General features: G+C 37.4%; 1 protein-coding gene across 23 annotated transcripts in view; it reads left to right on the top strand.

Annotated features, from left to right (window-relative positions):
* Window positions 1–14562, top strand: part of LOC117783624 (longitudinals lacking protein, isoforms N/O/W/X/Y) — a 71292-nt gene that overhangs the window by 9542 nt on the left and 47188 nt on the right. For 18 of the 23 annotated variants that reach the window (XR_004617376.1, XM_034621111.1, XM_034621119.1 and 15 more), the window contains exons 2-5: window positions 2091–2568; window positions 2643–3081; window positions 3148–3837; window positions 3909–3992. Coding sequence is in view for 22 of the 23 variants with exons in the window: in XM_034621111.1 (XP_034477002.1) it covers window positions 2395–2568; window positions 2643–3081; window positions 3148–3837; window positions 3909–3992 (1387 nt within the window). In the remaining variant the exon portion in view is untranslated. Of the gene's footprint in view, window positions 1–688; window positions 940–2090; window positions 2569–2642; window positions 3082–3147; window positions 3838–3908; window positions 3993–9334; window positions 9728–10110; window positions 10301–10555; window positions 10984–11206; window positions 12043–12674; window positions 13666–14562 lie in introns of those variants that run through there. The other 5 variants (XM_034621121.1, XM_034621116.1, XM_034621120.1 and 2 more) reach the window with 5 other exon arrangements.

Genomic DNA, 14562 nt, shown 5'->3' with positions numbered 1-14562 from the left:
TTTTTATGCTGATGATTAAATTACGGCAGGAAACGGACGCTGAAAAAGCAACAACAAGAATGGCAGCAAGATGCATTTGCGCGCTCCCCTTTTCATTAAAATTTCCATGCAAATTCGCCGTGTCGCAGTGTCATCAGTAGCTGACATCTTTATTTTATTTGTTTAATTTTCGGTTCCATTTTGAAAATTGAAAATGTGGCTAAAGCAGCAGCAGCATCATCATCATAATACTTCAAAAACTCTGCCACGTTATCTCTCTCTCATTCCTGGTCGCAGTGTCTGGTTCACTCACGGCGAATTCAAGTGCTCGTTTTATGTTTGCCAGTTTCCCTCGTTTATATGTATATATGTTTTGTGTGTGTGCGTTTGTGATTTTATGATATATTCCCGTTATATTTTGTGCTCTTCTCTTTGGCACGCTCACTGCAAAGTATTTAACAAGGCTCCTTTTTACCTACCTGCCTTGCCTGTCGTCTGCCTACTTGGCAATTTCATAACGTGCCCCCAAATATGTGATGCTCACTCTCACACACACACGCACACGAGCATACTGCTCGCTCTCAGCAACTTCGCATTGGGCGGCCATATTGGTGTGTGCGAGTGAGTGAGCGAGTATGGCAAAACGAACGCGCCGAGAGCGAGAGAGCATTGAGTGAGCGTCGACGAAGCGTCGCGGCGAATATGAATAAGGGTCTCTCAGTCGCTGGCACATTTGCGTCGTTTCAGTTGCTTTCGTGCGCTTGGAGCTTTTGTTTGGTTTTTGTGTGTGCACGGCAGATCGCGACGCGTGCGGTTTGCTTGCTAACAAAATTACATACATACAATACTACATATATACATACACACACACAATTAAGCAGCAGCAGCAACCAACACTAAATCCATATCGAAAAAGAAAATCGTTTTTCCTTTCCTGTATGTGCATTGAGAAATTTTGAAGTAAGTTTGTGAAGTGACAAATATTTAACAAAATCGTGAAATCATTTTTTGTGTGCAGTTAGTTCCCCCACATTTTTGTGTTCATGCATTATATGCATGTGTATGCGAGTTTTTGTGTTGATGAAATGAAAAATGTTCTATTTTTAAATTCACCATAATATAAACGTCACACACACACACACAAATTTGTGACTGGCAACGATTGCTTCATACTTCAACTTTAAAATTATCAGAAAAATCATAAACGTTTCCGTGTGTGTTGTTTGTGTGTGCCTGCTTGTGAAATTTTCCACAACGAAAAACCCACTAGAAAAAACCTCATTGAACGCACACACAAATTCATCTCGTTCACATATATACTCACATAAAGATGTATTTGTGACGACGCGAACGTCGGCTGCGGCTGCGACTGCGAAACTTCCCCTCTTTATGTTTCATGCTGTTACTCTGCCTCGTTAGCTGACGATGCGTCGACGTCGCAACGTCTCGTTGTCGTCATTTATCGTTTCCATCGATCTCCAACACTAGCAACTGTAACATCGCCACAAAATCCGTTAGCCGAGCATTTGTACTTGGGCTCTCTCGTCTCTTTCGCTGACTGAGTGAGTGAGAGAGTGTCGTCTGTGTGTGTGATTGTTTGTGTGTGCTGACGAGTGCCGTTGGAATGAGCAAAGTTGAAAAAAAAGTAAAGATAGAAGAAGTATTTGAAAGCAAGCTACGAAACGAATATGAAAAAATTGCATTTGCAGTTGTGTTTCGGCGTCATAGAGGGCGCTCTTGTGTATAGAAAAAAATGTATGTTTGTGAAGCTTCTGGAACTGTATATATTAAAAGATAATAATAATAATAACAATCTTGTTCAGATTTCGAGCGTCTTTGTGTCTGTGCAAAAGAGATACTAGACAACAATTTTTGTTGTTGTAGTTGAGAGAAAAAAAAAACAGAAAAAACATGAACTTGACCTTGAAGCGTTTGGTAGAGGCAAAACATAAAAGCGAGTAATTAATTGCTATTGTTGTTGTCATTGTTAGGCGTCTCACTCTATCCCTCTCTGTCTGGCTTTCCGTGTGTGTGTGTGAACATTGTTTAACTGATTTTTGTGAATAGATTTTAACTAACGATTGCATATATTTCCATTGTTATGATTGCAGTTTTTAATTGACATAACTACAAGCATTTGACAAGCAAAAGAAGATCAAGAAGAAGACGAACAAAAAGAAGAAGAAGCAGTCATTTCAACTAAAGCTGTACAAAACAAAACAAACGTTAAGCTGCCCTCCTCCCATACAGTACTTTCCGGAAAGCTGCGTAAAAGAAAATCGTGCTTGGCAGAGAGCACAACCGAAACGGAAGCCACGTCGAACGACGACGGTCGGCTGGAAATAAAGCTCCTCCCTTCTCCCCCACCCCCTCTCTTTGTTTCCTTGGACTAACTGTTACAATACACTGTCCAAAATGGATGACGATCAACAGTTTTGTTTGCGGTGGAACAACCATCAGAGCACGTTAATCAGCGTATTTGACACGTTGCTGGAAAATGAGACACTAGTCGATTGCACGCTCGCTGCCGAGGGTAAATTTCTCAAAGCCCACAAGGTGGTACTATCAGCATGCAGTCCCTACTTTGCTGTAAGTATTAAAAACCTTTAATATTATTAAGTAAAAGTAATTTTACTAAAATGTAATTTTTTTGTAATGTTTAGACATTGCTGCAAGAACAGTACGACAAGCATCCAATTTTCATACTCAAGGATGTCAAGTATCAGGAACTGCGCGCCATGATGGACTATATGTACCGTGGCGAGGTCAACATCTCGCAGGATCAATTGGCCGCGCTGCTCAAGGCTGCCGAATCGCTGCAGATTAAGGGACTGTCCGACAATCGCAGTGGCGGTGGCAGCGGCACAGCAGCAGCAGCTGCTGCAGCACAACAACAACAACAAGCTACCCACAAACCGGATTCACATCATCGCGTCAAGCTGAGCGGCCAATACACGTTGGAGCAGACAAAGCGTGCGCGTATTGCAACTGGCGGTGCTGGTGGTGTCATGGATGCATCTGGTGATGTGTCCGGTTCACGCGAAGGCTCCTCCAGTCCGTCGCGTCGTCGTCGAAAAGTGCGACGCCGCAGCATGGAAAACGGTAAGTTTGTTTGTTTGCTTGGTAATGTGTAAGTGTTGCTGAATTTTATGTTGCAACCTGTTGCAGATATTCACGACAACTCGAATTCGTCAGTGCTGCAAGCAGTCGCCGCCTCCAATCAGTCAATCCTCCAACAAACAAGCGCCAGCCTCGCCGCCTCCGCTCTGGTCAGCACTCAATTGGCCAGCGGGAGCAGCGCAGGTGCAGCAGTTGCAACAGCAGCAGCAAGCAATGCAGCATGTGGCAGCAGCAGCCAAGTATCGAACCAGCCATTGACCAGCAGCAGCAGTAACGTTACCAAAAAGACTGAAAGCGCTAAACTAACATCGACAGCTGCCCAGGGCGCCCAACAACAACAACAGCAGCAACAACAACAAACAACAAGCGATGCCATTAACACCGACAATGTACAACAACAACAACAGCAGCAACAACAACAGCAACAGAATCAAGGCGCCCAAGGCGATGCTGATGAAATGGATGTGGCAAGTGGTGCTGGTGGTGCAAGTGGTGCCGTTGCAGTCCACACGGGTGTCGTTAAGCAATTGATACCGCTTGACAAGTCGAATCATAAACAAAAGATCAAAGATAATAGCATAACAACAACTGAAATGGTAATTGAGCCCAAGGCCGAATACGATGAAGATGCGCACGATGAGAATGTTGAGGATTTGACTTTGGATGAGGAGGATATGACAATGGAGGAGCTGGACCAAGCAGCCGGCACCAGTCAGGGTGGCGAAGGATCTAGTCAAGGTGAGGACAAATAATTAAATATACAAAAATGGTACATTTATTAACGAAAACATGTATTTCGTTGTTTGCAGCATATGCAGCATGGCAACACGACAGATCTCAGGATGAACTTGGACTAATGGCCGCACAGGATGCACAGCAACGGGATCCACAAGGTGAGTTTTTGTTGCATACTATATACTGAAAGATAGTACCGAGCTATATACCCAAAATATATAACTCATTATCTACTACTATATATATATTAAAATATGATATACAAATGAAAAAGCAAAAGAAAAAAAATACAGTTTAGTTTTTGGTTAGACCAGAAGAGCACGACGACCAGCTACAAATTTCAAATGCAAATTAGTTGTTGTAGAAGAAGAAATTAAATTAAAATAATAAAATGAACTAAAAAAAGTTCTATTAATATAAAGACAACAAGTATTTCAAGATCATACAACTCTTTAATTCATATTCACATTTTGTTTGTTGTTGTCTTCTTCTACTTCTACTTCCACTTAAAACTTGTTATTTAAATCTAAAAAAAGAATCAACATAATCATTTCTTTAAACATTTTATCGCATATAAAAATATCATTCATAATGAAAGTCGTGCTCCGAGAAAAAAGCTCTTAAACGTTGAGAAAGAATATTTGGTTAGGCAGAATACGCAGCATAGAAAGAAAGAAAAAACAAGCAACAAGAAAGAAAGATAAAAACTAATAAGAATATTTTTGCAAAAATACTAAAAGTAAAGACAAAATACATTGCGGTACAGTTTAAAGCAAACAAAATCAAGACAAGAAAAAACTAAAACAACAATAGATGTATTAAAATTACGTAAAACAAAAATAAAATGAAATTTTTGAAGTTAGTTTTTTGTTTTGATTCTTGTTTTTGTTTCGCTTTGCTCTCGCCGCACTCAAAGAATGATTAACAACAACCAAAAGTATAATAATTTGTGCAAGTTGAAAGTACTACACTTTAATTTATTTTAATTACTTTATTATTTTTATTTTTTTTTTTATTGTTTTTGAATTAAATCACTAACTTAACACTTTAATTTTTTATAATTTGATCACACATAATTCGTATAACAAGTTTTTTCCTGTATATATTATTGTATTTTATTATAAATTAAACTACTTATATTTAATTTTTAACACACAAAAACAAAACAAAAAAAATTAAATACACTTATTCACATACACAAATTACACGACCAACAATCCACAAAACAAAAACATTTGCCCAAAGAAACGCTTCCTCAAACCACCCCCACTATTTAACTGATTTTAATAATTATTCACCCATCCCACAACCCCAAAAAATCATCCCATCAATTCATTTGCGCTTTATGAAATGTGTTTTATGTATGATTTTTTTATTACAAATTGATTATTAATAATATAAAATAATCGTAATCTTTTGGCTTAATCCTTTTTTCTTATGTATTTGGTGTTTTTGTGCCGCATTTGGTTCTAACATTTTATAATTATTTAATTTATATTTAACACACATATTTACATGTACACAAACACATACACTATTTTTTTTATAATGTTATGTTTCTCCTAACATAAGCCGCAAGCTCTACTCTCATATCTACATCACTCTCTGTAACTCATTCGCTTCAAGCAAATTGAACCAACGAAGACATTTTAAATACACGCTAGCTCTCTAAGCGCACTTCAAACAACAATACACACACACATGCACACCATACATCTATACCACACACTGCAGCTCCGACTTTGTCTCATTTTAAGTTAGTCTTAAATTATGTTACTTTGCGTGTCTGTGTGTGTGTGTGTGTGTGTGTGTATGTGAGTGATAACATCAGTTATTGTGTGCGTGTGTGTTTTTGAGCGGATTACAGAAACCGACCCAGCGTTGATCTATAAATGAATGAGCGATTCCCGCTCTCTGTGTGTGCTTTCTCTCTCTCTCTCTCTTTCTCTCTTACAATGAAAAGCTCTAGTGTTGCGTCAAAAGGTTTTGTTATTGCTGTTAGAACACTTGAAGCTAATTAACAAAAACTAAATAAATAACTTGAATTATTCTACAAGTTTTGCCAGTTTATTAACAATTTGTTTTTGCTGTAAAAGAACACACGAACACACACGCGTACATAATCCCACACACAAATACACACACAATAATGGGCACAATTTGTATGTTATCATATTTGTTACATTTGCTTTTAAGCGCCATTCGCATTCATTTTACATAATTGCCAACATTAATTGTTGTTTCGTCTTCGTTTAGAGCTCTACCACCAAACTGTACCCCAATTCCTTACCCCTATGTCTCTCTCTTTTTTCTATCTCTCCAGCGCGAGCTAATGTTTATTACACAGTTTTAGTTGATTTTTTTTTTATTATTCTTTTTTAAACTATATATTTAAAAAAAAAACAAAAAAACAAAAATACGCATGCAGTTTTTAAATTGTAATTTTAGTACTATGTATATTTATCTATACATTATACATACATATATATATCTATGTATATATATTATTTTGCTTTATTTTGGTTGACGGGACTTTTTTTGTTTCATTTATTGACTTTGATTTGTGTTATCCATTATGTTTATGCTAGTCTGTAAGCCTTTCCTTTCGTTTGGCAAGCTTCTTTTTGCCATAAAGCTCTCGTGCGCGTTTCGCTCTTTGATCGTTTGTAAAATGCACACGGCGCTCTCTTTGGCTTGACAACCGATTACTGAGAGCGCCATTGCACTTGCTTCGGTTCGCGCCTCGTTTCTTTTGAAAAACTTTAACGATTGAAGTGAACAAGTGTTTGTAAGCAGCGTCAAAAGAAGAAGCTGAAGATGAAAGTATCAAAGAATTGTTAGAATCGAAGGAGCATCTATAAAAGGTGAGGAGGACATCGACATCTACGTCATCTAATCAAGTTAATGCCGCTAAGAAAGCACGTAGCCATCCAGCGGATGGTGAGGTACAGTTGTTGCTTTAGCTGGTACTTGACAGGTGGCGTCCCCTACAAACAGTTGGTGGTGGTCTCTCCGAGTTGGATTACTTTGAGTTCAGGTAAGTATAGCTTCGCTTGACGGTATCGGTTGAGCGAAGTGCCTACAAAATGAAATTAATTTTGATATTTTAAGTTCATTTATGTTTGTACCCAAAATTTCCAATCCAATATCCTTTTTACCAACCCACCATCAACTATTCCACCCATCTGAAAGGAAAAAAAAACAACATATTTTTACCAAAAAAAAAAAAGAAAAGAAAAATCCCAAAAGAAAAAAAATTACAGCGTTTTCAGGTAATGTACGAAATAGTGAGCGAAGCTTTAGCAAAAGCTTAAAGCTGAGCAATTTTGTTGTTGCTTACATTATAACGCCGGCAGCAGGGTAAGCTATAAAACTACCAACTATCTACAAAATATAATCATACCTTCATTATCTACGTTTCGCTGCATTATTTTTAAGTGTATACACATTAAATTTACAACCATAAATATTTTTTTATATATATATATTGTATGTATACATACCTCTACACATATTTTAATACTACATATTACATTTTTGTTCTTCTTAAATTTTTACCTTGCAATACGCTCTGATCCTAAGGTCACATTCTCTGTTTTTGTACGGAAATTTGAAAATTTGTGCCAACAAAATGCATTTTTTTTAAAGGCATTTGATCTGACACAATAATGAACAAATTCCCACAAATCCCTAGACAGACATGAACAAAATGAGGACAACACAAAAAATACAAATATGTTCATTTTGATTTACTTTTCAATTTGTACTTAGCATATTTTATGTTGTGTTGTGTTTCATATAATTTTTCACTGCTTTGATCAGCCATTCTTTATGCTCCTACATGAAAACACTGTGTTTACAGATCAGCAAATGTAAAGTGAAAGAAGTTTAAGGAAGAACTCCAGAACATAACTCTGCTATTTATACAAAAAAATAATATACAAGACTAGAGTTTTTCATATATATTCATTATATATTTCTTCATCCCATTTTATGTGCATCATTTGTCTTGTCAAACCACTCACCACTTTTAGTTTCTCTTCTCTTCACCTTTTACCCCTGGTCGTCTTAAGCTTGTTTTCTCATCATTTATAAGGTCTCCTCCCCTCGACGGCTTATACCGTACCGCTATAATGTCGTAGTCACAGCTCGAGGCTTACACTCTCGCCTGTTAATTGTTTGTCAACAACAACAACAATTGAGTATAAGAATAACTTGAAAGATTCGTTCAAGTTCAAGGTCGGACAAAGATTTTTCTACACTTTTTCATGTGTGTGTGTGTGTGTGTGTGTGTGTATTTGTGTGCAAAATTCTTAATCAGCTGTCTATCATTTGTTGTTGCGCCATTGTTTCTATATGCCACATAAAGATAATGGTGTATCTCTCCCTTTCACTCTCTCTTAGTCTGGGTACAAATATTCTCTCTCTTCTTATGCACTGTCAATGATTCTGATGATGTGAACAATAATTAAGTAGTTGATGAGTGTGATTCCTTTTGGGTTTGTTTTATTACTTGCAGTAACAGAAAACAAGTTTTGGGAATTTCCAGATTCATTAGCATGTTATCTAAATATAAAAAAAAAAAACAAATTTTGAGAGAACACATAATTCCCTGAACAAAAGTTTATATGCATTTTCGTATTTAAATTATTCATTGCGAATGTTAATGTTTTTTCAACCAAAAGCAATGTGTCATCAATTTTATCGTCTCTATTATAATCAAATTTCTTAATAGTTCCAGTTATAGACAGAGAAACAGTTCTAAAAATATGTGTAACATGTATTTGTATAAGGCGTTCTGAAGGATTATGGATTTGGTTTCGTAGATAAAAACTTTACTCTAGTGTTAGGTGTAATTTAGTTTCTTGGAAAGCTGTTTTGTTTTTTGGCCTTGACCCACTTTAATATATGTGTGTGTGTGTTAGTTGGCCTATAAAAGCACAATAATCAAGTGCTTTTTTAGGTTGCAACGTTATTAAAGCTTTTTTGAGATAACTGCTCGCATGTAAACACACATGTTGTTAGCTCTTAATGCTCTCGTGTGTCTTGTGTGCGCATAAACTAGTTTATACGATAATTATGAAATTATATAAAATTAATATGCTCTACAAGGATATCACAATTTTAATGGTTGTTTTTAATAATCAAAAAATTGGAATTAAGTTCTTTCTCTCTCAATATGTATATGTATGTAGTACACTACTTTTTTCCATCTATTTACTTTGTAGTTTGGTAATTGTACTTAAACTGGGCTTTTCCTTGCTTTCAACTTGTACTTGCAACATTTGAATTAATTAATAATGTCGATTATTAAGTGAGATTGTTTTTTGCGTTTAAGAAAAGAGCTTTTTTCAAAGGTTTAATGAGAAGAAGAGTATAGGAGAATTTAATAGAATCAGCTTCTAGATTTTGTTTATTTTTTTTTGCTTAAAGCCACTCTCTATTTGTGTGTCTCTTTCTCTCTCTCTTTTCCCCTCATTCTCGGAATATTTGTGCTCAGAGATGTTAATAAATCAAAGCTTAAAGTTCAATGCCCGAAGAAAGTCCAGCCGATCGATGTTGATGCAACAGCAGCAAAAACGCCGCCATCCATCATCAAAATCAATATCGATGTCGATGTCGATGACGTCATCGTCCTTGCACGTGTGTCCGACTTGCGGTCGGAGATATCAAACGCTTTCAACATTGACGCGCCACATGCGCAAAGAGTGCAATCAGCCCAAGCAATATGTGTGCCACTTGTGTGGAAGGGGCTTTCACTATAATTTCAAGCTGCAAGATCACTACCATCACACACACCGGCTCAGTGCCTGATCTGAATGCAACAAACAAACCATTTTCTCTCTATCTCTCTTTATGTACCACACATACAATTTACATATTTTTTGTTACAATCGAAAGCAAAACATATAAAAATGCAAAACAAAACAAAAAACAGAAATAAAAACAATACAAAAATGATTAAAACAAATAAAACTTAATTATTTCAACTGAAATCAAAAAGTCAAATTAATTCGTTCAGCATGGTAAATGAGAAAAACGGTTATTTTTGCAGAGAACGAAAGCGTTTTAAGAGCTTTTTTCACAGTGTAGCGAGCTTTAGGGATAATTGTTTATTGAGCTTTTTTTTCTTTTATAAGAGTTTCTTGTTGTTGATGTTGTTGATGTGTTGCCTTAAGCCTGAGCCATGTTCTCTCTCTCTCTCTTCTATCTCTTCTCTCTCTTTCTACAATGTGGCCGCTCGACTCTGGCATATTTGTTGCCACGAAATTGCAGGCGTGCGTGGCAGCTCAAAGCGCATTACTCGAAGAAAGACAAATGCCAGCACCACCAACACGACCACAACCACCATCCAGTCCCACTCCCAGTCGATGGCTACAGGCGCCTCCACACGCAACAAGTCCAGGCGCAAACGCAAATTGGGCAGCAGTAGCAGTGGCAGCAGTAAACTGATAACGCCGCGCAGGTAAATTGTCAGCTTTTCACTCTTTCTCTCACTCTCACTCTCTTACAACTCTCTCTTTGACTCTACCAGATGCACGGTTGCCATATTTGGTACATTTGTACTGGGTACCCATATTCATAATGGTCCTTTTTATACCCTTTACTTTTCTTTCAAAATGTACCAAATATTTGCTTCAAGCTGGCAACCGTGCCCAGAAGTTGAGCTTTTGTTCTCAAAATGCAATTTGTCCAATTTGTTGTTGTTGTTTCTCTTTAGAAATGCTAACGCCGCCTTGGGAGCAGCAGCAGCAACAGCGGCAGCGACAGCGACGTCAGCATCGACGTCGTCAGGGGCGTCGGCGCCCTATGTATGCGAGACTTGCGGTCGCAGGTATCAAGTGTTGGGCACATTGACGCGCCACATGCGTAAAGAGTGCAACCAGCCGAAGAAATATGTGTGTCGCATGTGCGGACGAGGTTTTCACTATAATTTCAAGCTGCAAGATCATTTATATTACGTGCACAAGGGCATGTTAAAGAGAGACTAAATTCATTGACAGGAACATGAGCAGAAGAGAAGATTTAAAAAAGAAGGAAGAGAAGAGCTGTAGTTTAAGTAGTGTGTACACATCAATTATTGTTGTTTGTAAGCGATTAAATGGAGGTAATAAAGCAACTAGAGAAAGTGTTTCGTTCACTATGAAAGTTTTGTTTGTAGTATGGAAACGTGTGTGTGTATGTGTGTGAGTGTGTATCAACAGGAATTTAGAAAGCTTTCCTGTGTTTGCCTTTGAAATTTAATGCAAAAGTTGTCGTCGTGCAATATGTAGTTAAAGAAAACAAAACAAGCTTTTACCTTGCTCTCTCTCTCTTTCTTTCTCTCTCTTTCTCTTTGCCTTTTGCTCTTGCGAACACAATTTCATTGCAGGTCTGCTTGAATTGAGCTTAAATCAAGCAACGTTTTACTATGAGCCCAATGTGCCACTGCTGCTAAAGCCATCGCTATCTCCATCTCCACCTCCACCCCCGATCCCTTCAGCGCCAACTCTGCGACGCAGCAAATTGCGATCACGTAAAAGGAAAAATGCATCAGTGTCAGCGGCGGCGGCGTCGAAAAAATTAATGTCACCGCCGCCGGCGCCGCTAATGCAGCGCAGCAGCTCGGCAGCGACGCTCGCTCGCAGCGCAGAGCAACGGGACGATGGCAAACTGCAGTGTCCACAGTGTCCCAACTCGTATACGCGACTCTCGGCGCTAAAGCGTCACATTGAGTTCGAGTGCGGCCAGTTGGAGAATTTCCGTTGTGCGGTTTGTGATGCGGGGTTCAAGCGTAAAGATTCATTGAATCGACATTGCAAGGTCAAAAAGCATATTACCAAATATCTGTTTTAGGTTTCCAACTCTTTCCAAAAATTACATATACGTACATCCTAATTATAGCATATATATTTTAGAGTATTTTTTATGATTAAAGTGTGTAATTTATTAATGCAGCAAAGTCAGTCGAAATCAGTCGGAAAAAAGTGTTCTTTTTTTTTAATTTATCAATATACAGAAAATAACAACAACACAAATACGTAAACATAAACACTGACCAGACATACAGACAAATCCAAAAAGTCCCAATCAACCAATGAAAATGAAAGCCAAATTCTTTTATATTGTATGCTAGTGCCTGCCTGTGTTTGTGTGTTTGTCTCTTTCTCTTATTTTTGCTGCTCCTGTGCCTGCCCAACGTTTAACTTGCACTCACAAACACCAAAACACTCATACTCATCCTTTCATACAAAACGCCACTTAACGAAAGCTCTGTCTATTTTTCTCTTTCATACTTACGTTCCTTACCCCCACTCACACACATGTACGTAAGAGAGGCTTGACAACGCTTTTGCACAAGTCTCTCTTTCAACTCTACTCTACTCCTGCCTTCTTCTCTGTTCTCTCCTCGTTTATCCGTTTTTTTTTTGTTCTTTTATTAACCTGTCTGCGCTGCTGTTTGCATTTAATTTTTGCCTGTTTGAAATTTGTTTTTGTTTGACAAACGCGTAAAACAAACAGAAAAAGAAAAATAATTAATTAATTAATTTAAAAAACAACGTGAGGAAATATAGAAAAATTAACAAAATTAAATTAAAAAATAATGCTTACAGAAAGAATAATAATATTTATTAATGGCATTTTGATAACAACTAATCATTGCTTGTTTTGTGCCTTTGCCTTGACAACTGAGCAACATTTTATACTAAAAAAAAATAATAAATTAAAAATAAAAAACCAAAAGCATGCCAAATAAAAGTGAAATACAATTATTAACTGAGCAAGAAATACATAAGAAATTATTGAAACTATATACGAGATATATCAACCAAACAAAACAAAACAAAAACAAATTTCAGGCTATCAACAACAGCAGCAGCAGCAACAACAACAACAACAACACGACAGCAGCAGCAGCAGTTGCAAACAGGACGACAGTGTTGAGAGTCTCAGCGATATGCATTTACATTATCAGGGAACAACAACAACAATCGCATCAGCAACTGTTGCAACAACCATATCAGCAACAGCAACAACATCACATCATTTTCAAGCACCGCAATTTGATAACTTTCAATCGATGCTGAGCAGCTCAAGTGGCGCCTTGTTGCAGCTCGAAGAGAGCTTCACCTGTCCGCAATGTTATCGAACCTATCGACGTCACGGCACCTTGCGTCGCCATTTGCGGCAAGAGTGCGGCAAGGGCAAGTCGATGGTCTGTTCGGTCTGTGGGCATCGCACCAAGCGTGCCGATCACTTGCGCCAGCATGTCCGTAAAAAGCATCCGGAAATTGCAATGCGTTCGTTATTTAAACGTCAACAGCGCGCTGCTGCGGCCAAAGCAGCGCAGCCAGCGTCGACAGCGACTGCGACTGCAGATATTGTTGATCTGGATATGTTGGATGATGGCTTGGATGAGTTGGTCGATGAATCACAGCAACAGCAGCAACAACAACCACCACATCACACATATGTTGTCGATGTTGATGATGATGAGGATAATAATGAGAATGATGATGATGTACAGCAGCAACAACAGCTGCTGGATGATGGCAGCAGCAATGCGGCAGTCAGTAGTTACTATCAGCAACAGTTGCATCAGCAGGCGTTGCAACAGTTGCAAAAGCAATTGCAACAACAGCAACAGTTGCAAGTGCTGGCAGCAGCAGCTGCTGTTGCCAAAGCCAATAAAAATGGCAGCGGCAGCGATGCGGCAACTCTTAATTGTTGAGGGGCACGGATTGTTGCAGACGTAGGCAGACGGGTGGCAGGGGGGCAGATTGGGGGAATTTACTGGCTAAGAAAAAAGACGCCACCGATGCAGGAACTATCATCATTTAACTAATCAAATTAACCAAAGAGCAGCGCGTCAGCAACAGTTGCAGCCAAAGGTTTTCCTTAACATTTTTTTAAGCTTTTGCATTTTCTTTGGAAATCCTGAAAGTATTTTGTGCAATTTTTTTTAAAACAAAAATGAATTTATTTCCAGCAGCGAAAATCAAAATTCAAGTTAAAATTAACGCTAAAATTATTTTTTATTAAAAATAATGTATAAAAAAAAACATACAAAATTTAAGTAACTAAAAAAACTAATTACAAAAAAAAGAATATACAATAATAAATGCAATTTTTTACAGAAGATACAAAAATGCGTTTTTCAATTTTTTAATCAAACAATTGCATGTTTCATACACATCCACACACACACAAATAAACATACACATACAAAAAAAACACAAAAAATCTTTAAAAAAAAAAACCCCCCACAAAAACAAGTTTATTTAATTAAGTTATAGATTTTTTGACAACTGGTAAATAACAAATTTAATTTACACGTCCACAAACAAAAAGTTTATGTAAAATTTTGGTGCTGAAGTTTGTGTAATTAAATTAAGTTTCTTAATTATGATTTTTATGTGTGAAAACAATGCAGAGAAAACAAACGACAACAAAAAATCAGCAAGAACTATAGAAAATAATTTGTGTAATTTATATATTATATAGTATATTGGCGGTCGGCGCGGTGTGCATTTCTCTTAAGTAATTTTAAATATAATTTTCTGCTCTTAATTTAGTTTTTAAATCTTTGATTAACTCTAATTTTAATGTGTGTGAGAGTTGCGCCTAATTAATCATTTATTCAATTAAGTAGCTGTAAATTTATAAAATAAAACACACACATATACACACACACATGCATAAACAAAATCAACAATATAGTACGCTATAAGTTGCCCCCCAATTTTT

The sequence above is a fragment of the Drosophila innubila genome (assembly GCF_004354385.1).
Source record: "Drosophila innubila isolate TH190305 chromosome 2R unlocalized genomic scaffold, UK_Dinn_1.0 1_C_2R, whole genome shotgun sequence".
Classification (NCBI taxonomy): domain Eukaryota; kingdom Metazoa; phylum Arthropoda; class Insecta; order Diptera; family Drosophilidae; genus Drosophila; species Drosophila innubila.
This window is presented reverse-complemented; position numbering and strand designations above follow the sequence as displayed.